This window comes from Tursiops truncatus, chromosome 12, assembly GCF_011762595.2.
Source record: "Tursiops truncatus isolate mTurTru1 chromosome 12, mTurTru1.mat.Y, whole genome shotgun sequence".
Classification (NCBI taxonomy): domain Eukaryota; kingdom Metazoa; phylum Chordata; class Mammalia; order Artiodactyla; family Delphinidae; genus Tursiops; species Tursiops truncatus.
The window spans coordinates 85,722,234-85,746,734 of record NC_047045.1 but is presented as its reverse complement, the minus strand read 5'-3'; the positions used below and the strand labels follow the sequence as shown (position 1 = coordinate 85,746,734).

At 42.1% G+C, this 24,501-nt stretch overlaps 1 protein-coding gene and 1 long non-coding RNA gene across 3 annotated transcripts in view; one reads left to right on the top strand and one right to left on the bottom strand.

Annotated features, from left to right (window-relative positions):
- Positions 1-18,264, top strand: part of PDE10A (phosphodiesterase 10A) — a 300,047-nt gene extending 281,783 nt beyond the window's left edge. For both annotated transcript variants that reach the window (XM_033867960.2, XM_073789817.1), the window contains 4 exons: positions 4,353-4,464; positions 7,527-7,607; positions 10,059-10,147; positions 12,377-18,264. In XM_033867960.2, coding sequence (XP_033723851.1) covers positions 4,353-4,464; positions 7,527-7,607; positions 10,059-10,147; positions 12,377-12,494 — 400 coding nt within the window. In that variant the 3' untranslated portion in view covers positions 12,495-18,264. The remainder of the gene's footprint in view (positions 1-4,352; positions 4,465-7,526; positions 7,608-10,058; positions 10,148-12,376) is intronic.
- Positions 18,265-18,477: 213 nt separating this feature from the next.
- LOC141276054 (uncharacterized) lies at positions 18,478-23,559 on the bottom strand. The gene is made up of 3 exons (XR_012324971.1): positions 23,235-23,559; positions 19,481-19,711; positions 18,478-18,618 (listed from the first exon to the last, which is right to left on the bottom strand). It is a non-coding gene; the product is annotated as an uncharacterized lncRNA (long non-coding RNA).
- Between the last annotated feature and the right edge of the window lie 942 nt (positions 23,560-24,501).

The following is a 24,501-nucleotide window of genomic DNA, read 5'->3' as shown; positions in this document are numbered from 1 at the left end:
TTTTTTTTTCTGTTGTTTTGGTGACAATCTTGTGCTGGGTCCCCAAAGCCTAATGGCACAGATTTTCTTAGATTAGTAGAAATGTTGGCTTTAAATTCATTTTTCTATTTCTGTGCAATTTAATACTTAAATGGTTCAAATTTCAAATGTATTTTTCCGTGTGAACAACAGCTTTTTAGCTCCCCCTCTGGGCTACTCCCATGTGCTGGGCGGCCTCCTTTTGGCCCCCAGATCCACTAAGCTTGTCTTCCACTTTGGCCCCCAGGGGCAAGTCACTCAGCTCCCTTGCCCTCCCTCCAGCTTCCATCTGGATTCAGCCACGAGTGGCATTGACCAGAGATCAGAGGGCAGGAGGAGAGAAGAGTTGGTGTGTTCATTCCCCTCGCTTCTTCCTTGTGGGTCCCCGCGTCTGGGGGCAAGACCTCAGGCCCTTGCTAGCTGTCCTTCGTCCCTCCAGGCCCAGGGTGGGAACCTGCCCACTCTCACTGGCCCTCAGTGCCTTACTATTCCTTGGTTTCCCTCCAGGCCATGTGAATAGTCCCTTCAGTCAATCCTCCAATTCTCCTGGGTGTGTCATCTGTTTCAGGTCAGGATCCTGGCTGATATAACCTTGTGTTGAAGTAGGTATTAAAGTTACTGTGTTTTACAACTGGACTATGTTTCTAAATTTTTCTCCCACTTAAAGACTTAGTTGGTATGTGGGAGGTTGCAATGAGGTCAGAGCCTAGTAAACAGCGAGGGTAGAGAATCAGAGGTACTGAGTATTACATTTCCAGCTCACTGTGGAAATCCAGCCAGCCTTTCAGTCCTTTTGAATTCCAGTTATTCACACAGTGAGTAATTGTAATAATAATCGTATGAGAATTCATTCTTTGTTTATCTTCACAGTGCTACCTGAAATCTTTTATAAAGTTGCTTATATGTTTCATCTGCGTAGTTCTACTTCTTTTCCAATAGGACATCGTATCCTTGGCTAACTAACTTTACAGAGTCTGTGGCATGGGATGAGGGGGCAGTGGGGGAGAGCTGGGGCTTCCTTTTTGGCCACCAGTAACTCACCTGAAATCCTGCAGGCTGTGTGGTTTCTTTTCTCTCCCTTTTGTAAAGTTCAGTGATTCTGTGATCGTGGGATGTGGGAAGAGAATTTTAAAATAGGCTGGCACTGGGAAGGTGGACGTACGCACTGGCGAGAGGCGCTCACTTTCAGGTCGGAATCTCTGCTCACCTGTGACAGGTCCTGTGTTTTAAGTTGCTCTACCCGGTCTGGGATGATGCTGGGGGGAAAGACAGGGAGAGAGATGTCTCTTACTGTAACTCCTGTGGATGTTAACGTATTTCAACTTGGCTCTGCCTCTAACGACTAGAAACCTCCTACTTTCTTTGTCTCCACTACTGTCACCTGAATTCAAGCTGCCGTCCTTGCGCATCTGGATGGCTGTGTGTTCTCCTAAACAGCCTCTCAGCAACCTCCCTCCCCCTACAATGCTACAGTTCATCCTCCTCTGGGCAGAGCTGAGGGATCTCTTTAAAAGTGTGTCATGTCGCTCTTCTACTCCCAACTGCCAGCATCTCACCATCAGACTTGGTCCTGTCTTGTCTGGAGACTTAGCAACGGCCTGGCACCTCCTTGCTCCTGCATTTCTGCCAGACTGGCTTTCTCACTGTTCCTCCAGCACACCTCACCTATTCCCATGTTAGGACTTGTATGCACACTGCCGCCTCTACTGGACTCTCTCTCTCATCTTCATATTTTTGCCTCTCGTAAAATATTTATTTATTTATTTGTTTGTCTGTTTGCACTGGGCCTCAGTTGCGGCACATGGGCTCCTTAGATGCGGCATGTGAACTCTTAGTTGCGGCATGCATGTGGAATCTAGTTCCCTGACCAGGGATCAAACCCGGGCCCGCTGTATTGGGAGCGTGGAGTCTTATCTTCCCTGCACCACCAGGGAAGTCCCCTAAAATATTTTTTATATAGACTTGTTGAGTGAAAATCTTTACCCTATTTTTTACTTCTCCCCGTTGGAACATTAGTTCTACAAGAGCAGTGCGTATTTTGTTTATTATTTTCGCCGTGCCTGATACGTACAGGCATTCAAAACTTTTTGGAATAAATGAATGTAGTCAACCCCCCCCCCCCCCGAGAAATTACCCCCGTAGGAACCATCTGTGATAGAGGCGTTGTGTTGTGCTCTTACTGCGGTGCTCTTAGTCAGGGGGCGTTGCAAGATCATACCAAGAGCACAGTTGGCATAAACTCCATCCCTTTCACAGTTGGTTATTGGAATGCATTACGAATTCGGTCTCTATACCATTAGGTCTATATTCCACTCAGAGAAAGAAATAAAACAATTCCAATTCAGGTTAATATTTCCGGAAAACCATGACCATCTAGCTGATTTGTCATGGAGAGTAAAAAATGAGTAATTTTTATTTACTAAAGGCATTTAGTACAAATTTTCTTGTCTGTCTTATTTTTTACTTGTTTGGTTCACAGTAAAATACTCTTAAACTGTTTTGTCTAAGTAATTTTGATAGCGAAATCTAAAGGATGACTAGATTATAAACTTTTCAACCCTAGTAGTAGCAATGCTGCCACAGAATCATATCCAGTGAGAAAGTTGGCTTCACATGCTTTCCAGTTCTATTAACATTTTTTCATAGATTTATGAGATAAGAAATCTTTTTTGAGATAAAGCTTATTACAATATTTAGCCAAAAGAAATAAATGCTGATTTTTTGTGTGAATGTAGATTGAATGAGACTGAATTATTTCTATCTCATGAAATAATTATTTGTTAACAAAATAATAGCTTTTTTTCATGTTCTGTTTCTGTTTAAATGAATTTATCTGTTGAGCAAACAGATAATATACTTGTTGCTTTAGAAGCCCAAATCCAGAAATAAATATTCTTCTTTTAAACCACAAAGTGCTTAGGAAACTACCTCATCAAGAAACCATGGGGTTTCCTGATCATTTTAAGGGATTTGCATCTTCACATGGCATCTGTTTTGGGGTCACAGGATGGGTACATGTAAGTCTCATGGATGTTTTTAAAGTTATCTAGGCTTCCCTGGTAGAGACATGATACCCTTTTGACATGTGTCCTTAATGAAAAGTAAAGTTGTAGAAGATACCATTTAATTAGGCTAATGCGCTAAACGAAATTGGCTGATGGGAAATGAAAGAACCTTAAGAGTGATTGGCATCAAAGGAACCTGCTTTAGGGAACACCACTGAATCAGAGACTCTGCCCACGCGACAGACAGATGCTCTTACTAGGCTGTGGGCCTGGTGGGCAGGCTCAGGACCCAGGGAGTACTGTGCCCACAGATGGGGATTGTCTGTGCACCTCCAGGAAATAAGGCGGCCTTGAGTAGCAGTGGAGTCCTCAGACGCATTAGAATTTAGGTAGGAGCTGGAATTATGACACCTTCTCACTTGTTATGTGGTTTTGTGTCTTTCTCGATAATTTTCCTTTTATTATGTAATTTGCTTTGTAAAAGTTAATGTCAGTAATATTAAAAGCTCTTAATAACTTGTACTTAGTGCCACCATTAAGTGTAGACTTCATTTAGGGTGACCTCATGTCACTAGACCAGATGCGTTAAAATTATAGGGGATATGTCTGTTTGAATTCTTTTAAGCAATCTTTATCTTTCTCCAAGAGGAAATATTAAGCCAAACCATAGTTAGAATAAAAAATCAGACCTAGAACACATAGTTGTGAGTGCAAAGCAATTGAAAAGAAAACTCCTTTCAGTTGGAAAGTTGGAGCTTGTAAAGTGTTTGGAGACATCCCATTTCTCTGCAGGTGGGGAGATGGGAGAGAATTCTGGGAATCTGCATCTACTCTGGCCTTGTCTTGAGCCGGTTATACCTTGAAGAAATCATCTCATTTATTTGCACCTCAGATTTTCCTTATATAAAATGAAAGGATTGGGACTTTTTTCTTCACGGTTTCTTCTCACTCTAAATTTCCAGAATTCCACAGAAGTCAAAATCTGGTTTGTGGCAGTAAAATACAGCAGGGGATTTAGATGGTATCAGGGCCATGCCCACATAATATTTTATTTCAACAGTAACAACCAGGCAGCAGGAACACAGGAGATACTCTTCGTGGAACTAGGGACAGAAGTGACTGATGTTCTTACAATTAAAGCTACACTGTTCTTTCATTCTTTATTTTCTTGCCTGTTAGCTGTATCTGCTCTGTAACGCTATCGTTCCCCCATCATGAAGCGATGCCCCCTTTAGGCCTCACTCACTCCTGAAAATACAGAAGTCTTTCCAGTTGTTCTTATAAGTTTGCAAATGCTGCGGTGACCAGTTTTTTATTATTGTGTTCTAGAGACCGTGTCATTGGCTTGATGATGACTGCCTGTGATCTTTGTTCTGTGACAAAGCTGTGGCCAGTAACAAAATTGACGGCAAATGATATATACGCAGAATTCTGGGCTGAGGTACGTCCTTGATTTTTATATGAACATAGATAATATCAAGAAATGAGAAACAATTGGGAAGAAATTAAATATAAGGATAATTTAGTCACAGTATCTTAGTTGCTCATGTTTATGTTTACTTAAAAAACTATTGTTTAGCATTTATACAGGTATGAAGGAAGAACAGTCATTCTGTTACATCTGACTTGAATATGTGTGTAAACTCTCTGATCTCCACTGAAATAGTTCAGGAACTGATGCCCTGAACAGTAGTGCAACAGTTTTCCTTATTTAATAGCCAATCTTTTGTCATCCATCCAATAAACTGTATTAGGCCATCTCCTTTATGGCAGCCACTGGAAAACGTACTAAGAGGGACCCACGATATCACGGGCTGTATGTGCCTACAGCTAGAAATTCGAGAGACTAATCACGTTGTACCGTAGAAACTGAGATGATGTAAATGTACCAAATGGGCAATTTAGCTGAAATTATGAGTTCTGTAGAATATGTGGGATGTCAATCCATGAATTCCTGACATGTGAAACAACCATGTGAATTACTTTCATGAATACCTTTTCTAGACTGAATTATCCAAATTATCAGAAACCTGTGTTTACTCCTTGATTTGCCATGAGTTAAGTAGAATATAATTCTCTTATTCAAATGAATCCACAAATACTTAGATCCCTGCATGTTCAAAGATTATGGAAAAAAACTGTAAAGTATTTGTACACCTCATTTGTTCTGAAGAAGTAAAAGTAAATTTGGAGGACAAAAAGTTCGGTAGTTGATGGTTCAGACCATAAATCTCATCCATGTAGAAGAGTGGATGTAAAAAGTAAAAAACAGTAAATCGTTCAGCTAACGATTAGTAGAAATAGTCTATAATGTTGATCTGTCTTATAATTGTAAAGCCAAAGAATTTTTGTTGGGTGAAGACCACGGGTCTTGAGTTGAATATACTCATGGTGTTATTTCTCAAATACACAATGCATACATTGTGTAGGCATCCTCTTGCATGGTTTTTTTTTTCTTTATTTTATTGTGTGTGTGTCAAAATCTAGTTACTATCAGACTCAGAAAGATTGTTTTTAGATGTACACGTCTGAGCTGTAATGTTTGACTTTATTATCACAGTCAACTTAATTTGCATGTGTGTCTAAAAGTAGTAACCTAGAATTAATTCTATAAACACCACATAAGAAAACTTGTCTGAAGCTAGCTTATTGTTTTGCAAATACTTTTATTTATTTAACTGTGACATACTTCATACCATAACAACTATATCTGTATTCTAAAATACGAATCGAAATGTGAGAGACGTGTAGACTTTTTCCCTTTCTATTCCCCGTTGGTTAAACAGTCCACAGGGAGCGATTAGCTGCCAGTATCCTCATAGATGACGTCTGCAGGGAGCTCCCGGGGTGGAAACAGAAACGTAATCACCCAGTCTTGCCAGTTGATCTCCTAGACGTTCATAAAGTCCACGCTTCTCACCTCAGCCCCGCACTCTCTCCCACTTCTTCAGAGCTTCACCAGATCCCGCCTGGGTTACTGCAACATCTAACTGGGTTCCTTGCCTTTATCTTTTAAAATCAGTGTAGCAGTGATTAAGAGTATAGCCTCTGGTGTCATGTTGCTTGAGATGAAATCCTTGCCTTAGTGCTGAGACTGAGCCCTCAGGCCAGTTCTCTGACTCATCTCTGTGCTTCGGTGACCACGCTTGCCGGTTCAGGACGACTTTAATTCTGTTTATGTCAGTACCACACCTCCCGTCTTCCGTCTCTCCACACTGATATGATAAAGATGAAAATCACACGCTCGATGCAGCAAGCCCTCTGCCTCTCCAAACTCTCCCACATTTCAGCCCCTCTGTCCTCTGGGTCCCTGACCGTGCTGTGCAGTTCCATCTGCCTGGGGCTCCCTCCCTCACGCCTGCGGCCCCTCACCCCTGAGCCCCAGACACCCCTGTGCTCCTGCACACACGGTCCATGGTGTCCCGTTGTTTTCCTCGTCAGCATCAATCCTTATTCGGGTACATATTCAAATCACTGCTTATTTTAAATCTTTTTATATGTTGGGCTTGTGAAATCCTTGAGCAAGGGGCCTAGTTATTTTCATTCACTTAGGACATAAAAGAAAAAAAGCTTGAGAACCACTGCTGTTCATATTTAAAGCAACAACACCAGAGCAAACTCTATACTTCAAGTGCCTTTAGTAGTCAAGGCAAGTGTCTTTGTCCTGTACGCAAACATTCTTAACGAGGGTTATAGTAATTTGTCTCTAGACCTTATCTTAGCACATTCAGGGTGGTTTTAGTTGTTCTGTGCTTTGGATTTCTGAAAACAAGCATAATTAAAATAAAATAATAAAATAATTAAGAAATGTGAGGGAAGAGTGTGAGGTATTCAGGAAAAATTTTAACAATCTTTAACCTTAAAAAATAAATAAAAACAGTAAGATAATTTTTAAAATCTATAAAACGGGGATAATAATATCTAACTCATAGTATTTCATGAAGATTAAGTGAAATAATAGTACAAGTTACCTAGCCCAGAGCCTGCGATATCGTACAGCTTTAATAAACATCTGTAATTTTTAACCTCTATGCTGATGTCTAGCCAGTTATACTGTATCTTTACTGACATGTTTTAGTAGACTATTGTTTATTATTGATGTATCAATGTTCCTCTTTAAAGCCTAGCTTCACCCGGCGCATTGCATGTGAAAAATCATCTGAAGAAGTGAGATAAAGACCTTGCGGTTATCTCACATTTTGTTCTTGTGTTCCACCTCACACATTTATCTCCTCTTATTACTAACTTTCACTAACTTCTACAAAATGAAACCAGAAGAGATGGCTAGGTTTCTGGTAATTCAGTACAGGAGAGGAATATCAGGATAAAACCCTGCAATAATACATTACATTTTTTATTATTCTGACATTTGTTTGGGTCCTTAAGCAGCAACATTATTCATTTTGAAGAGAATTAATGAAAAAAGGGAACCACTCATTAGTACCACAGTTTTATAGCAGTTTATAAAATTGAGAGAGCCTCGTTTTCCCCTGTTTCTCCCAGGGTGATGAAATGAAGAAGCTGGGAATACAGCCTATTCCCATGATGGACAGAGACAAGAAGGACGAAGTCCCACAAGGCCAGGTATGAATTGTGTTGTAAAGTCCAATCGTTTACAGTGGCCATAACAGCGGACATGAATAAAAAGCATATGCAGTCTTATAGGACCTGGAACCACCTGAAATCTCCATTTAGACGGACTTGGAGGATAGTAAGACCACGAATGGGAAATCCTAGCTGGATTTAAAGGATTCACAGCTAGCCTTGTCATCATCACCTCTTCTACGGATGAAATTGCAGTCAGTTGCAGGCTTTCTTTTCTTACTTGAAGTAGAGGGGATGGATGAATTTGAATTGTTGATATTTTTAACAAGCAGAAAATATTTTGTCATCAAATGTACAAAGATATTTTTTGGAGAATAACATTATAGATTTTGATTAGGTCCACTTTTCCTAACAAATAATGCATATATTTTAGTACATTTTGAGTTTTGTCTTACCATAAACTGGCACTAATTATTCTCTTTTCAGGTCTTACTACATAATTTATGTTAATTTTTTATGTTTCGAGAGCTCTTGTGCCTTGTTAGTTTTGCATGTGTGCGTGTGTGGTGTGATATATTCCTTTTATTATGGTCCTTTTAAACTCTCAATCTTCTAACATCATAATAAGGATGTTAGTTATGGACAAATAATATAAAATTCAGTTTAGAAAACATTTCAGAAAATTCACAAGATGAAGGTTTTGGATAAGTTCTCAAATTTTCCTACTTTATTTATTTAAAGTTACGTTATTAACTCTTAATACAAAAGTTTAAGCTTGTCCACAGCTCTTGGAGGGCACAGCCCAGCAAGAGGTGGCGTGATTTTCTCGCCATCATTGCCTCTGGGGAGCAGTTTACTTGTTCGTATCCTTAACCAGTTCTTCTAGCAGGAGGCCCACTTTCCGTCTCTGCTGACTGTGTACTGACATACCTACCACGCATGTTGCAGTTTAGTTTTATTTTAACATTGTTTGTGGAACTTGCCCGTGTAGGTAATCACAGTGATTATCCTTTCCTGTCTTGTGCCTGCTTTCATGTCACATTGTAAAAGTCCTGTCCCACCCTGAGATTATATAAACATTTGCCTATATTTTCTTCAGTTATTTTTTTTATTTCATCACTTTATATTTAATTTGTTAGTTCGTTTGGAATTTATCTTGTTATATGGATAAGATAGGGAGTTGATGACGTTAGCTTTTCCTTGTAAATAGTTGAGCACTCATCCCAATAGGGTGCATAAGAGAACTGAAGATGTCGCCAGGGAATGAACTTTGTTCTCATGTTACTTCATTAAGAGTAGTATGTTTCTGCCAAAATCCCAGATCCATTTATAGTATTAGAGAATTTTAAATACAACATTTCTGTGATCAGCTAGTATTTTACCAAATATATTGCTTCTGACTTGAGATTACTATGAAATGATTCTTTGCCATAAAAATAAAAGACTCTCCTTCCCAATAATTAGTCTCTCTCTCGAGACCTTCTGCACCATGGCATCTGCTAAATATTGACATAAGAAAGTCTGTGCATGAACTGTAAAGTTAAAAATGGAAATGCATTTATTCTAGCAAGATGACTCTGATGATAGACTTTACACCAGGAGAAAGCAGAAAGGAACCAAGTGTATTTGACTCTTCTATATTCCCTGGTGTGTCTCACCGAAATTCAGTTAAGAAACTGGTAAGCCATGGTTTGCCGGTCACTTTATCTAAGGAGCCAGTTTTATCTTGTACATGTTGTCAACCATTAGGGCAGTTATTTGTAGCCAGACAGTCTGTGTTGTCTGGTTAATCATCCAGCAGCTCTTTTCCATGTGGCCTTCAAAGGCCAGTTGGGGCCCTCATCACTTATGTGCACAGTGGCCCAGAATAATTCCTAATAAAATCTTTAATATATTTTTAAAAGTATCACAGATTAAAAACTTTAAATTCCGACATATTGAGAGAGCTGTTACCTGAGAGGGCTATGATAAAGTCAGTGAGATTTGTCGTAGGTCAAAAAAAGGGAGGGAGGAGATGAAGAAAATTTCAGTAAACCCAGTGAGGTACCAAAGCTAAGAGTAACAAATGAGACACCCAACAGTGGGTGATGCCTGAGTGTTAAGTTGGTGACGAGTCACCCGTGTAGAGGAATAGCAGATTTGACTTTGAAATGCTTAACACTTAAAGTACTCAATTTGACCAGAGATAAAAATAGGACCTGAATTATAACTGATCTATAAAGAGAATTCCATTGAATATCGTACTTGGGTTTTAGATTAACTTCTTTTTATGTTTTAAATTTTTTTGTTTTACTTTGTGAATGTATTTCAATGAATTTTTAACCGTAATCTGCAGTAGTGTTCCTTGAGCCAAAGATTACTTAGCAAAACCAGAACATTTCGTTTTTTAGGTAGGCTTGAGAAGTAGAAAATTCACTTGAGGAATATAGCGCTACTAGAATTGCTAACGTGCAGTTGTGTTTCTTGTCCGTGATTTTTGCACTGAGGCAGCTTGGATTCTACAATGCCGTGGCCATTCCCTGCTACGCCACTCTCACCCAGATCCTCCCGCCCACAGAGCCTCTCCTGAAAGCCTGCAGGTATGCACAGTAGTTCAACCTGGGATGCTATTTTTTAAAAGATAAGAATGTATAGGATTTTATCTCCAAGTATATATGTGTCTTCACTACAGTTTACAATAAATGGGCTGTGTGTTTGCCTATGTAACAAGGATACATCAAGAGTATTTATTCATAAAAAGTTTTCAAGTTTTGTTTGTTCGTTTTTATGACTCAGAGGTCCCCGCCCAATGCTGTTTTGAAGGAGACAATAATGTCTTTTCTGGGTTGCTGGTTTGGAAAGGGACCCAGTTTAAATCACACAGTTTATCATTTGAATGGAAGAGATGGAATCTTGAATGGCATCTTCTTTAAGTTTCATTTTCTTCCCAAAAGAAATGCAAGCCATCAACAGTTGATCAGAACAGATTTCTCTGTGTCCTCTCATCATCTTTTTGGAGGGCTAAACTCAGCTAAGAACGTTGGAAATTTTTTAAGATTTTCATCTTACTTTGAAAGGAAATTCCTTTGGGGAGGGCGAACGGTGATGAACATTGGCTGTGTGAGTTGATTCTCTGCAGGGGAATTGGTTTCAACACGATTTTTCTAACCACTCAGCCAGAACCACACTGAGGGGCTGGAGTGGATGCACCGTTGAGGGGAGGAGAACAGACATGTGACGAGATATTTGTAAACAAAATCCGAGGGTTTAGTGTGCTCCCATTCTCTGCTGTGGAAACGTATCTGATGAACTCATTCTTTAAGGAAAACAAACTAACAAGCAAGAAAATTTTTAAAAGATCCTGCTTTTTCCTTTTTAAGTGATTCTCTTTCTTCTCTGTTCCTGTGGAGATGAACAGAACATCCCAGTGTATTTTGTTGCACCATCACTGACCTTAATCAGTAGCTAGTTTCTGAAAATATTATCTTATTGCCTAAGGGCTCAGCCATGTGGACAGTTTGGAGTGTGAGTGAGTATTCATCCTTGATGGAGTCAGGTTGGAAAAATGTATGTCCCACCAAAGCGAAAAGAGCGTATCAATTGAAATCCAAGCAGCATGTTGTAAAAAAAAAAAAAAAAAAAAAAGATGCAGGCATTACTCAGAAGTTCTTTCTGTCCAAAAATTCTCTGTATTTGCGCGAAATATTTAGAACCAGCAGAATGAATGCTTGCTATTATTATCAAGCTCTGGGATTGTTATTCAGCTGTCTCAGCAGTTTTCATGCCTTCTTGCTACTGTGGACTTGGCTAAACCGCATAATCCCTTAAAGCCCATTTCAATATAATTAAAACTTGAAAAATTCATCATGTATCATTGTATCCAAGGAAACACAACAAAGTTAGTGGGTGTTTTTTTCCCAATATATTAAAAAATCTCTTCAGGTTCTGGGAAAATGATACCTGATGACATAGGACAAAAGCTAAAGTGTTACATTTTTCAGGTTATATTTTAGGGGTTTCTTTTGTCCAAAGGTATCTTAGCAGGTCTTCTTTGCATGAATTTTTTGTGTTTGCTAATGATAAGGTTCCCTTCTGATTTTGACTTTGCGTGTGAGAAAGCAAGGTGCAAGGTGGGGAAATGTCCAGGAGGCCTCTGCGAGGTTAGCCGGGCCAGCAGGGTGGTGGTCAGGCAGCGGGAGTTCTCACACCATCGGAGGAGAGGAAGATGCTGCAGCCCTTGAGCTGCAGATACTGAGACGGGAAGATAGGAGGTGGGGGAGTGAGGCTGTGTTTGAGACTAGAGGCCACCGGAGCACAAATACAACCTCGTAACGAGGAACTTTCAAAAGTTTGTAGCAGGTGTAACTTATGGTGCCTTTCTAATACATGACACACATGTGGGGTGAAGGGGATGGAGCCGCCCCGGGGGAACACACGCTTCCCCCCATGGGGTGGGAAGGCCTGGCCGGAGGTGTCGTTGGTGGATGAACTTGCGGCTCCGGGCCCCCTTCCACCCTTTCCTCCCATCCCGCGTGTCCTCGGTGGTCACCCATTGGCTCAGTCCCCTTTCCAGTGAATTGCAACTAAGAAACGAGCTGGTGGGACGGGGCTTTGGTGGTTGAGGCTCCTCTGAGGAGACTGAGCAGTGGTGCCGAGTCGGGGGACGGGCTGGGAGCCTGCAAGCTGGTTATAGTCAAGGTCACCAGAGTCAAAACGACACCCAAAAGCCATCAGGCTGAGTTATGCCACAGGATGGTGCAGATGATTGTTGGGACAGAGTCCAGAAATCCTTTCTGAAACAGCCCCTGTCGCTGCGTCTCTTATTCCAGGAATAACCTGAGCCAGTGGGAGAAGGTGATTCGAGGGGAGGAGAGTGCCGTGTGGATCTCGAACCCGCCAGCGGCCCAGGGGACCTCGGAGAAGCTGCCCGTGAAGATCGATGACTGATGGCCGCCCCTGAGCCCTCCCACCTGAAGATGTTCATCTTGCTTCTTTGACTTTTCTTCCTTTTATTTTTGTGGGGGGAACCTACACCTGGTAACTGGGATGCAGACCTCTTCAAGAAGGTACCATCAAGTAAACACATCCAGCAGACGGCTCCCTGCCAGGCTCCTCTGTACTGCGTCACAGACGGTGATCAGCCAGGACCAGAAATCCGCAGCCCCAGTGACTCCTTGTGAACTGGCCTTTTCTAATGGGCTAATATAGCTGAGGCCTTAATGGAAATGGACAATTGTTGGAAGGGGGTACTTTTCCACTGTATCTTTCCAGTGAGGGTTAAAACGGTACTATTAGGATATTGTACTTTGGCTTTAACACCAGTGTTGCTTTGATGTTGTTGGTTATAAATAGGAACTTTTACGTGTTACTCTTGTGGATGTTCATGTGTGACCTACTTGTAATAAGCGTGAATCATAGCAGACAGCCTCAGACACGTGGCATCGAGGTTACAGAGTAAGAAGCGCCTTTCTGCAATCAGTGATGGAAAATCCATCCTTCTTCAGAGCCTCATGAACTAGAAGTTAGGTGGACTTAAAGCGTGTTCTGTAAGCTTATACTACAGGGCTTAGATGAATACATTTAACGCTAAAGGAAGCAGACTTTCTATCCCCTTGAGACGAGATGCAGGTATACATCATACTAAATCTCAGAAATCCAAGTATCAATTCCAAAAATGTCAGAGAATATTTTTTCTTTATTTTTTTCTTTATTGTAGTCTTGGCAAATTTCCTAAACCCTTTACATAAAGAACAAAATAAAAGCAAGGCATACAATTTTTTTTTCAACGGACAAGTCTTATGGATGTCAAATGTGAATTTTTAACAATGATTCTTTGATGTTTTCACTCGATGTCATTGCAAAATCTTAAACTCACATTCCAAGTGAAAGGGTTGTTCTACAAATTATTTAATGACAAGACCATACATTTCTCCTAAAGTCAATTAAACCGTAACATCTAAGCCTCCCGGAGTCTCCACTGCGAGCCGCACATTCAGCTCCTGTTCGTACTCCCCTCGTGCTCGTGCGCTCTCGACGGTCTTTCGTAAGCTCTCTGCCCTCGGCGGCTGCCTCGGGGCCCATCTCTGTTCTCTTTGCTCTGCTCAAGGTCAGATATCTACAGAGACACCTGCGTCTGCAGAGTCTCTCCTGTATCAGTTTTGGTAGGCTCATATTACTCTACAATGTAAATGTTTTGAAAAAATATACAAAAGTAATAGTCTGGACCCCCTCCTACAAGGATTATAAACCAGTCGCTTCTGGTGCATAGTTAATGCTTTAAAGATTTTTAGCACAATGACATGGTAACCTCCGAAGCTGTGCAAGTCCTGACCTGAAGGAATTAGAGTCTCAGAAGCGCTAGGCTGAGCCATAACAAATGGCTTATCCGCGATCCTCGAAGCAGGAAGCTGGAATATTACTTTCAACAAAATAAATTTTTAAAAATATTCTTCTCCATATCCAATACTATACACATTGTTGTTCATATGAGCTTGGTTTTTGCAAAAATGATGAAATCAGGTGTTTCTATAATATGGTTTATTTGTGTTGCAGCAGAGTTAGCTATTCATAAACATAGTTCTTATTTTAAAACTAACACTGTGTGTCCAGTTTCCTTATGGGCTTCTGAAAGTTGCCATCTTCCTTACATGGAGCTCCATTTGCTATTATAATTATACAATACGAGGTAAAATGAAATAACAAAAGAGAGAGAATACCACTGTGGCTAGATACACACACACACACACACACACACACACACAGTTGTATGTAGCTGTGCACACAGACATTCATGTAGGTACACACATGTACGTAGACACACACACATATATGTGTGAGAGAGAGAGGGAGAGAGAGGCAAACACATCTTTGAAAAGTAAAAATCAGCCCCATTCTTCAAAAAGTGATTTTTCATGTTGGAAAATGTATGTGGTTTGATATAGGGCTGACTAGAAAGAGTCCTTTCTCATGTTAATGTATTCACAGAACCGAATTCTAAAAAGTTGCATCCATCCAAACTTTCTACAGCCAAATGTATGAAACTGGACCCATGAGATTCAACTTTAATCCCCAAAGTTACTTAGGTCATCTAACTGAACCTGGAGACTGAATTGCAAGGAGAAAGGAAATATCATTGAAGACTATTGTTTCATTAAAAGGATTTTAAAAGAGTGCATGAATTCTGCTTCTTGAAACAGACAACAGTCACGGGGGAGGAAATGCTATGGCTGTTTGCATTTTTAAGGTTGCCGTTCTGACATGATTATTAGAGAAAAGTATCTTATTTTGGCATACCCAGGTGTATTGCATTGTGTGACCTGTACTTTGAACAGTAGTTTCCCAAAGAAACGTGTATGGAGTTATTGGTTGGTTGATTTCTTGTGAAATAGTTATAATAGAAGCAAAGTTTGAACAAAGGACTGTATTCTAATGTAAACTGTTACTATTACTTTTACCATGTGTAAGATTGACTTAGGAATCATAGATTTACCTAAAATGAAAGGGCCTCAGATGCAGTGATATTTAGTTGACAATCTGTTTTGGAAAACACACAGTTAGGAGTATTTTGTATCTCGGCGGATTTATTTAGCAGACACGCTTTTGAGTTCTGTTTCGTCTTTTCCCCAGATTTTTTCTTTAAAGGGCAGATGGTTTTTATGGCCAAAAGTTTTGATGAGTTTCTCATTAAAGTGGTATTTTATATTGGGCCACAGTTTCCCTGTTCAGTATAAATTTGGTAATCAGCTGTGAGTATATGTAGAATATTTGATTTGCAAAATTTTTTATTGGTTGTGCTGATTTATAATAGATACAGTTTTATCATCAAATGCAATTATTCCATTCAGAGATAGTGAATATATTTTTTAACTAGAAATTTTCTTGGAAATGCATGCTAACAACGTGAACTATTGAACTTGGGCAGCGGAATAAAATTCTAAAAAATGCAAGTATCTGATTAATTACTAGTTGTGATTTAATTAAATAGAAAATCTTAAATGCAATTAATGTGGAAAGGAATTCTAAAAAATGATCCTTTTTTTTTTTTTTTTTTTTTTTTTGCGGTGTGCGGGCCTCTCACTGCCGCAGCCTCTCCCGCCGCGGAGCACAGGCTCCGGACGCGCAGGCCCAGTGGCCACGGCTCACGAGCCCAGCTGCTCCGTGGCATGTGGGATCTTCCCGGACCGGGGCACGAACCCATGTCCCCCGCATCAGCAGGCGGACTCTCAACCACTGCGCCACCAGGGAAGCCCACAAATGACCCTTTTACTAGGGCAGGAATTGTGATCCATTTCCCAGCTTTAGTTATTTCTGAGAAGCACGTGAGAAACCAATGTTGGAAGAGAGACCAGGTTTTGAATTAGTCACACACCGTTGTCCTCCAGCCTGACTCTTCTTTCAATGGAAAAGCATCTGTGCAGACAATCACGGTACTGCTCGGGGTGACTTGCTCTCACAGCAGCAGAAACAGAGCTAATTCAGAACTAGATCCGCTCAGTGTAGGTTTCCTCTCTTTAGCATGCTCTTATGCAGTCACCCGCAGTGAGTTTTGCTTTCTTGGTATATTCAAGCACAGTAGCTATGTTTGTACATGATACACATAGATGCATAAATCCTTAGCTTCCTGGATTGCTTAATAGATTTAGTTTTGAGTATTATGTTGCTGGTCTTTTAACCCAGAGTAGGGTTTGAGTTTTAATAGGACTAAGTGATTCACCACGCCTCGGCCTGTGCCTTTATTTTAAACTCTGTAATCTTACCTCTTCATTCATATATTCATTGTTTTGCTTTCTTGCTTAACTATAATTAACAACATTTCAAGGGACACATCCATGGTTAATTTTATCAAGTGGAATGAGTTAGGATCATTCTCTCCTTATCAGATTTCTATCCCTTATTTTATTTCATTCACAGTCACCCTTGTGACCATAACCGATGAACTGTTCAGATTCAGTCTTTTTTGCAAGAACTTCCAAGAACTGTGACACTGATTGTGATGTGATTTTGTTGGCTTTTTCAGGTACATATGCATGATTTAGATTTTGAAAATCACTTCTATCTTTGTATATTTCAAATGTATTTGCTTTCTACACTTGGCTGATTTTATTCAGGATTTAAGTCTTTAAAAACATATTCATTTAGTCACCTTAGTGTATCCCTTCTATTGCAAGTATTAATCTGATTTTAAAATCACTGTAAAATGTAAATTAGCCGAGTATGCTGTCAGTGATGGTTTCCCCAGGCTTGTCTGTAGTGCATGGCTAGTATATTTTTACCTTTGCATTAAGTATTTATCCTGATACACATTTTGCCAATTTCTTTAAGCACTTAAGTTTAAATTAGTGATACCCAATGCAGTGCTAACACTTTTTGTTTTTCGTCTTTTTTATTTTTTTTTTTTACTGGATATTTTGGTTGTCTGAAGCACTAGATACATTTATGTGATGATAAGAATAGAAAAAAAAGGAAGAAAACAGTTTTGATGCTGTTCTGGTTCTAAATTGAAAAGATGGGACAAAGCGAAAGACAAGAAACACGTTTGAAATCCAAAGAAGTATTACTACCTTCACCCGAACTCTAAGCTTTTCCCTTCTCTGACTGACAGTGGAAGGTCCTGCAGAGCTGACCGCCCTGAGAGGGTGCAGACCTGCGTGTACCTCTGCTGGGCACGGGTTAGCGTTACCCCAGGACCCAGGCCGAAACTTCCAGCCAGATCACGCTTGCCAATTAGGGTAGTCGGTTTCCACACGTCAAGTTTCAGCTAGTACTTTTGAGGAACCGTACATTCACTGAAGCTTAAGTGGAAAGGTTTTATTCCTATTGCAGGATAAGTTTTAAAAGCGTGTTATCCAGTACCCTAGTCCACCTAAAATATCACCCTATCCTGGGCATTGCAGCTTTTGTTTTTTCTTTAGTTCCCAGTCCTGTGCCGTATCGCAAATATACTGTGTAAATGACATATGGGAACACTCTTCTCCATATAACCTGTTGTCTGGTGTATGCCCTTTATATTCACTTAGTGTGCACACTGAGAGTAGATGTCGTTGTAGAAGGTGTTTCTATACCACACCCCCCACCTGTTCACCAGAACCCACCCAGTGACCCACTGGAAAAAGTGTGCGTGCCCAGAACACTGTGAAACAGTTACCAAAATTTGTAGAAATGCAGCATCTTGACTCTTTCTGAAAAGAAGGGGTGACTTTTTTTTTTTTTACAAGTCCTTATGAACAAAGGAGATCCTCTATCCCTGCCTAGCCAAGGCAACTAAGAGTTTGCTGGTGATAATCTCCTTGCTGACCAGAAGCTGCTGGAGTGGAATACAGGTTACAAGCTGTCAAAAATACAACACTCATGATAAGCTGATTCGTAGAGTCAATGGATCTGTATCCAAAGTTTTAATGGGCTCACTTTTGGAAGGAGAAGGAATTTTGAGTTAACAATGTCCAACTTCATTACAGTTAATAAGTTATAAATTTAAAAATATTTTATATGTATGACATATAAAAACTTTGTAAAATGCACAAGTGCAATAATTTAAAGAGGTCTTAATTTTGCATTTATAAATTATAAATATTGTACATGTGTGTAATTTTTTCATGTATTCATTTGCAGTCTTTGTATTTAAAAGAAACCTTTACTGTCATGTTTGTATAATATAACAATAATCACTGATTATAACCTAGGCAAGTTGTAAATAAATTCATAATTCAAACAGCCAGTATATATGCATATATGGGTGTTACTTTGCAAAATCTTTGTTTTACTTACATGCTTAGAGCAGCAAGAAACCTTTGTTGATATGTAATTATACATTTAAAGTATATATATATGTATGATACATGAAATATATGTAGAGATGTTCATAATTTTAATGGCTATCCTTCGGTGTGAATAATTGAATACAAGAGTTTTTAAAATATCACCTTTCACGTTTATCATTTGTTCTCACGTGTGGGGAAGGTAAGAGATATTTGCAGCTTCATAAAAGTTCATGTGCAAACACTCCAAGGCTTGTCTGCAGAGGAGAGACCAAGTTCACACTGGAGCAACGTGGGATGTTTGCTTCAGCCATTTTCTAGCAGAAAGGATGAGACAACATAAAACGTTAAAGTTTACACGATGATTTGTATTAACTCCACTGTGTCATTTTAAAAGTGAAAAGACTCTTTGGGAAAAGTGTGGTCTTTTAGAAAGACTGCTTCATGTTACAAAACTCGTGAGCCCCAGTGCCAAGGCTGGTTCCTGAAACAGCTTCCCCACTGGCAGGGCTCCCAGGACCAGTCCAAGCCCACATGGCTTAAGAGTGGGAAGGACTCCACGGGGCGGGCGTGTTTACACTAAGCGCTGGGATTCTCTCTGCTAGGAAAAAAAGATGTTCTCAGCTCAACTCACAGTATCCTCATGGCTTCATCTTTAAAACTCCGCTTAAAGTAATGGTGTTTATTTGGCAGTCTCTGCTTGCCGTCAGGTGGGCAGGGAAATGATAACTATTTAAGACCAGAATGCTAAAGCTGAATCGCATCCCAAGACCCTCTCGAACCAAACACATATTAGAGCTACATTTGGGAGTGAATGAAATAAATGTTTCCTGGAATAAAGACCTGTTGCATTGTTAAACATGGGTGTCCACGGCCTTGTTCCTTGTTAAGTAGACGAACGTAGAAAGACCTTAAAATGGAATTCTGCACACCAAACTCTTACAAATGGACTGCTCTCCGAGTGCACAGCACTGTGCATGTGGTAGACAAGATTTTTGTTCAATATTCATTTCCTGTGAAACTGTATCAAATGTTTACTGTGTTAAAAATAAATTTCATGAGCTAATATCTCCAGAAACTTATTTGGTAATCGAGCGTGCAGATTGGTTCTCTGTAAGGCTGATCTGAATTTGAACCCTTATCTTTATTACACAGGTTTGACTTTTCCATCAGACTTACCATAACCGAGAGCTATTTCCACACCAGAGGAACCCTAAAAACACAACACTATTAAGCAAACATTTTTTCAGCAAGTGTGTCGGGCGCCTGATGTTCCGGGAAGTGCAGGGAGGGGCGGCTGGGAGTCAAGGGCAGGACGCAAGTCTTCCTTCCCCGAGGCCTTCTGTCACCTTACTGTGACTTGCTGTGCCCTTGTCCCCTCTTGTGATGACTGTTTTCAGAGGCCCAGTTCTGGGAGAGACAAAAGGGAAACGACGTATTTTTTGACCTGAGAATCTCACGTATTTAACAAGACAGTTTTTTAAATCTTCCAAATAATACACGAATGATGCGGTTTGCAAGAGGACACGGAGCCTGATGAAACAGAAACCTCTCCACCCTCCCCACGGCCCTCTCCCACCATCACGTGAAAGGGAGCCGTTGAGATTTGTCCTCGATTGATGTTGAGGGGAGAAAGGAAAGGGACTAGAAAAGAAAACCAGGCATTTGTTTGAAACACCAACTTCCAAATGTTTATTTGGTAACGGTATACATTTCGATAATGTCGGCCTTGTTGATGTCCGTGTCATTAATTAGGTAGAATTCTTGCTCAGAATGATATTTTTAGAAGAGGGTAAATGCTCAGTCATCAACAAAAAAGTCAAACATTTTAACACCCAGAATGACTAAGATACATTATTATATTAATGTCGGTTAAGAAAATAACGCTTACCTGCTTAACTTGGCAGTAACTAAAGAAGCCATGCATCAACATACCTGTTTCCCAAGCCTTCCTGGTAAACTGAATTCTGTCCTTGTGAAACTATGACTGTCAGAGTTTGGACTTGAGGGTCACTGGTTTGACCTTCCACCAGCAACTCGAGGTCACTTACTCGCCGCCTCTGGTAGACGGTCCTCCAAGTGGGCATTGCTTCAGGGGTGGAGAACACGTTCCCATAATGCAAACCAGACCATCGCCTGACAGCTCTGGCTGCCAGAGAGCTTTTGCTAAAGTTGTCCTGAAATCTGTAGCTTGATGATTTTTCTTCCGAGACGCTAGTTCTATACTTGCAGCGACACAGATACCTCCACTTCCTCTTTCATCGGACCGCCTTTCAGTTACCTATCTGGACGCTATCTGGCCTCCTGCGCTTAAGCTAGTCTCCTTTCAAACAGTGTAACTTGGCTCGGGCCCGTGCCATTCTCGACATCCTCCCCATAGAAATTTGCCAGTGGCCTTCTGCTGGGCCTGTACTTACTAGAGAACCAACTGTCGGGGTCATCAGCTGGCACTCTGGGTGCATCTCCTACCCCTCCCGTCTCCGTGGCTTTGTCATCCCAAGGCGCACCTGTTCTTGGCTCTTCCCGCGTGTCCTCTCAGGAACACGCCCCATAATGATCTCTCTCGGGATAACCTCCGTCTGGCTTCTGCTGAGTGCATCCTGAGAGGCACGAGTGTTCCCTCGTCTGTTCAAGAATCTCTGTTCCTCTCGCTCAGTGATCTGCTCCCTCCTGACTGTGCTCACTCGGGACAGGGACGCACCCCAAGCCCGGACGGAAATAACAGAGGTTAACATATATTGAGCACTTACTATGTGACTGGCCCTCTAGGTACTACTTGGATCAACTGAGTATTCGACAATTCTATATATTATGCATGCTGTTGCCCCCATTTAAAGGTGAGGAAAATGAAACCCAAGGAAGTTAAGTAGCTGGTGAAAGAGAAAGCAGGCTGGGCTCGTCCAGGGCCAGAGACCCACCCGCAAGCACCCTGCCGTCCTGGGTGAGCCTGGCTTCACTGCCTGCCGGTAAAGGGCGCCTCTTGACTAATGTAGACACATGGAACCTTGGAGGCGCCCGTGAAGACCGGCCCCAGAGCACGTGGTGCTTTATAAGCAAGCCTCCTTCCCTGCCCTGCCTCGGTGAGGACCTGAACGGGGACTCAAAGGGGAGAAACCGCACTCAGCTGTCGAGCTGCAAAATCACACGGGGAAACTCAGATGAAGTCTTAAGAGAAACGCTTCTATGGGTGTTTATAAGCTGACAGTCCGGCTGAAAAGAGTTGTCCCCAGACCGTTCTGTCCCGGTACTGAGGGTCGCATGGACCCGGGGAGGACGGACTGTGGAGAAGAAAGCTGTCGAGCTGTCAGCGTGCCGTCTCCACCAGGTGAGAACCGTGCAGGGGGGGATTCACCCCAGACCTGTTCTGTGGAATCTGGTCAACTGGATCCTGGCGCCCACTTTTTTCCTAGAGCTTGGAGAGTGGGTGCAGGTCGCAGCTGAAGCCTCAATCAGCCTGCGGGGCGGGCTGCCTGGGCCGCTGGGTGAACACAGCCCACGTCCTGCTCTGGGGGTCGCAGCCCTGCTCTGGTGGGGGGGGTCACGGCCCCGCTCTGGGGGGAGGGTCACAGCCCCGCTCTGGGGGGTCACAGTCCCGTTCTGGGGAGGTCACAGACCCGCTCTGGGGGTCATGGCCCCACTCTGGGGGTGTCACAGCCCTGCGGACCTCCTTCCTGTGACGGCAGCACGTGCTGAGTGGTTAGGGGGTAAAGGGGAGGGACACTGCCTCCGAGAAACCAGCCAGAGGAGCACAGACTGGCTCAGGGGACATCCCTGAGCACAGATGGGCAAGGACCAGGCAGGAGAGAGCAGCCATAGCTCCCCCATCACCCCCCAACCAGGCTACAACCCAGCACAGCCTGCTCCTGAGCCCGCATGACAGCACCCACCCCGTCACCCCGCACCCCCTGCAGCCACACCCAGAATTCAGGTGGAACGGAGCAGGGAGACAGGCTTTTAATTTGACTGATTTAAAACCCAAGGGACTTCAGGACACACTAAGTTTACTACAACTGACCCCATCATGCCTGAATTCAGTTTCCACATTGGACAAATCAGGAAATCAAGGCACGTTAAATACAGTTCTAGAAAACTAGTTACATTTTTTTTTTTTCACTGAATTCAGGGCCAGTGAAATGTGTCTTTGCTATCTTGATATAGCTTATTCTGGGTTTCAAATTCTTCGTTCCAATAGTTTAGAGATTTATTTAACTTCTACTTTGCCAGCATTGGCCTGAGAGTGACATGGAATTTACTAGAGTGAACAGGTGCGTCTGTGCGTCACAGTGTTGACGAATCATAATGCGGTGCTGTCACCAAGGCGGAGTTTCCTCACTAGGGGAAGTGTTAAAATTCCCTTTGTAAAAGTTGCTTCTCTTTCAGAATAAAAGTGCTACTTTTATTCAATAACCTATTAACATTCACGGTCCAACTGAGTCAGCCCAGGAGGATGAGTCAGGGTTCCCCAGAGAAGCAGAGCCAATGGGCTATACACCTGCACGTGTCTGTACGTACGTACGAATGTCTATATATATCCCGCTGGCTCTGTTTCTGTGTAGGACCCTAACACACACACGCACACGCACACACACACACACACACACACACACACACATTTATTACGAAGGATTGGCTCACGCAATTACGGAGGCTGACAAGCCCCACCATCTGCCGCCTGCAAGCTGGGGACCCAGGGGAGCTGGTGGCTTAGCTTCTAAATTCTAGTCTGAGTCCTATGACCTCAGAGCCAGGAGCAGCGATGGTGTCAGTCTCATTGCAGGGGCAGGAGAAGACCAGCGTCCGGGCTCAGGGTCAGGCAGAGGGAGCAGCCCCACCACCCCTGCCTTCTGTCTATTCCGGCCCCCAGCAGCTTGGATGGGGCCACCCCCACTAGGGAAGGTGATCCGCTTGATGCTGTACCGATTCCAATGCTCACCTGATCCAGCGACAGCCTCCCAGATGCGCCGAGACTTCTGTTCAGCCGAATATCTGGTCCCCGCAGCTCAGGCATTGACACGTAACATGGACCCTCACATGGACCCTCACATGGACCCTCACAGCACGACGGTGCTTTCTTCTATCAATCAGGGCGCTGACTGTTATTTGTAAATCGTTCCCCAGCTCACAGAGTCCTCCTCGGATCTCTGCTCTTTATGTGTGTGCTGCCTTTTGTTTTGGCCCTTTTGCCTCCTTCCAATGTGCGCTGCAGAATCCAGCTGCACACTGCCCTGCTCCGGAGGCTTTGGCCAGTGGTACTGCCACTCGGGCGCTCGAACAGCTCTGCTGTCATTTCCCTGGCTGTGGTGAATTCTGACCGCGAGTCTGGCTCTGTTCCAGGCACTGGGCATCCAGCCACGAATGAAAACAAGAGAAACACTGCTTTCAAGGAGTGTACATGCAAGTGTGGAAAGACGGATGAGAAGCGAGCAAGCCAGACAGTACATAACGTGTCAAATGGGGACAGCTGTGAGGAAGAAAAGCAGGGCGGGGGGTGAGGGACGGGGGGGATATCTCTAATGAGGTGGCATTTTAGCAGATTCCTGATCAAGTGACCTTGGGGTAGGTAACAGTTGCTTGGATATGACACAAAAACTATCAGCGATAAAACAAATAGATCAACCAGACTTCACTAACATTAAAAATATTTGTGCTTCAAAGGACAAAAAGTGAAAAAAGTGAAAAGACAACCCCCTACAATGGAAGAAAATATTTACACATCATAAATGCGATAAGGGACTTGTGTCCAAAATATATAAAAAACTCTTTCAACAATAAAACAACAATCCAATTTCAAAATAGAAAAGGATTTGAATAGATGTTTCTCCAAAGAAGATATATAAATGGCCGATGAGCACATACAAAGTTGTTCTACGTCATTCGTTGTTCGGGAAATACAAACCAAAGCACAATAGTGTACCGGGTCACTGCTACTGCAATGGCTAAAACCAAAAAGACAGACAATAACAAGTGTTTGGCAAAGATGTAGAGAAACTACAGCTATCACACGTTGCTTGTGGGATTGTAAGATGGTGTGGCCACTTCGGAAAACAGTTTGGCCATTCCTCAACATGTTCAACTTAGAGTTTCCATATAACCCAGCTATTCCTCCCCTAGTTACACAGTCAAGAAAAATAAAAACTTATTCCTACAATACCTTGTACACAAATGTTCACAGCAGCATTACTCATAATATTGAAAAAGTG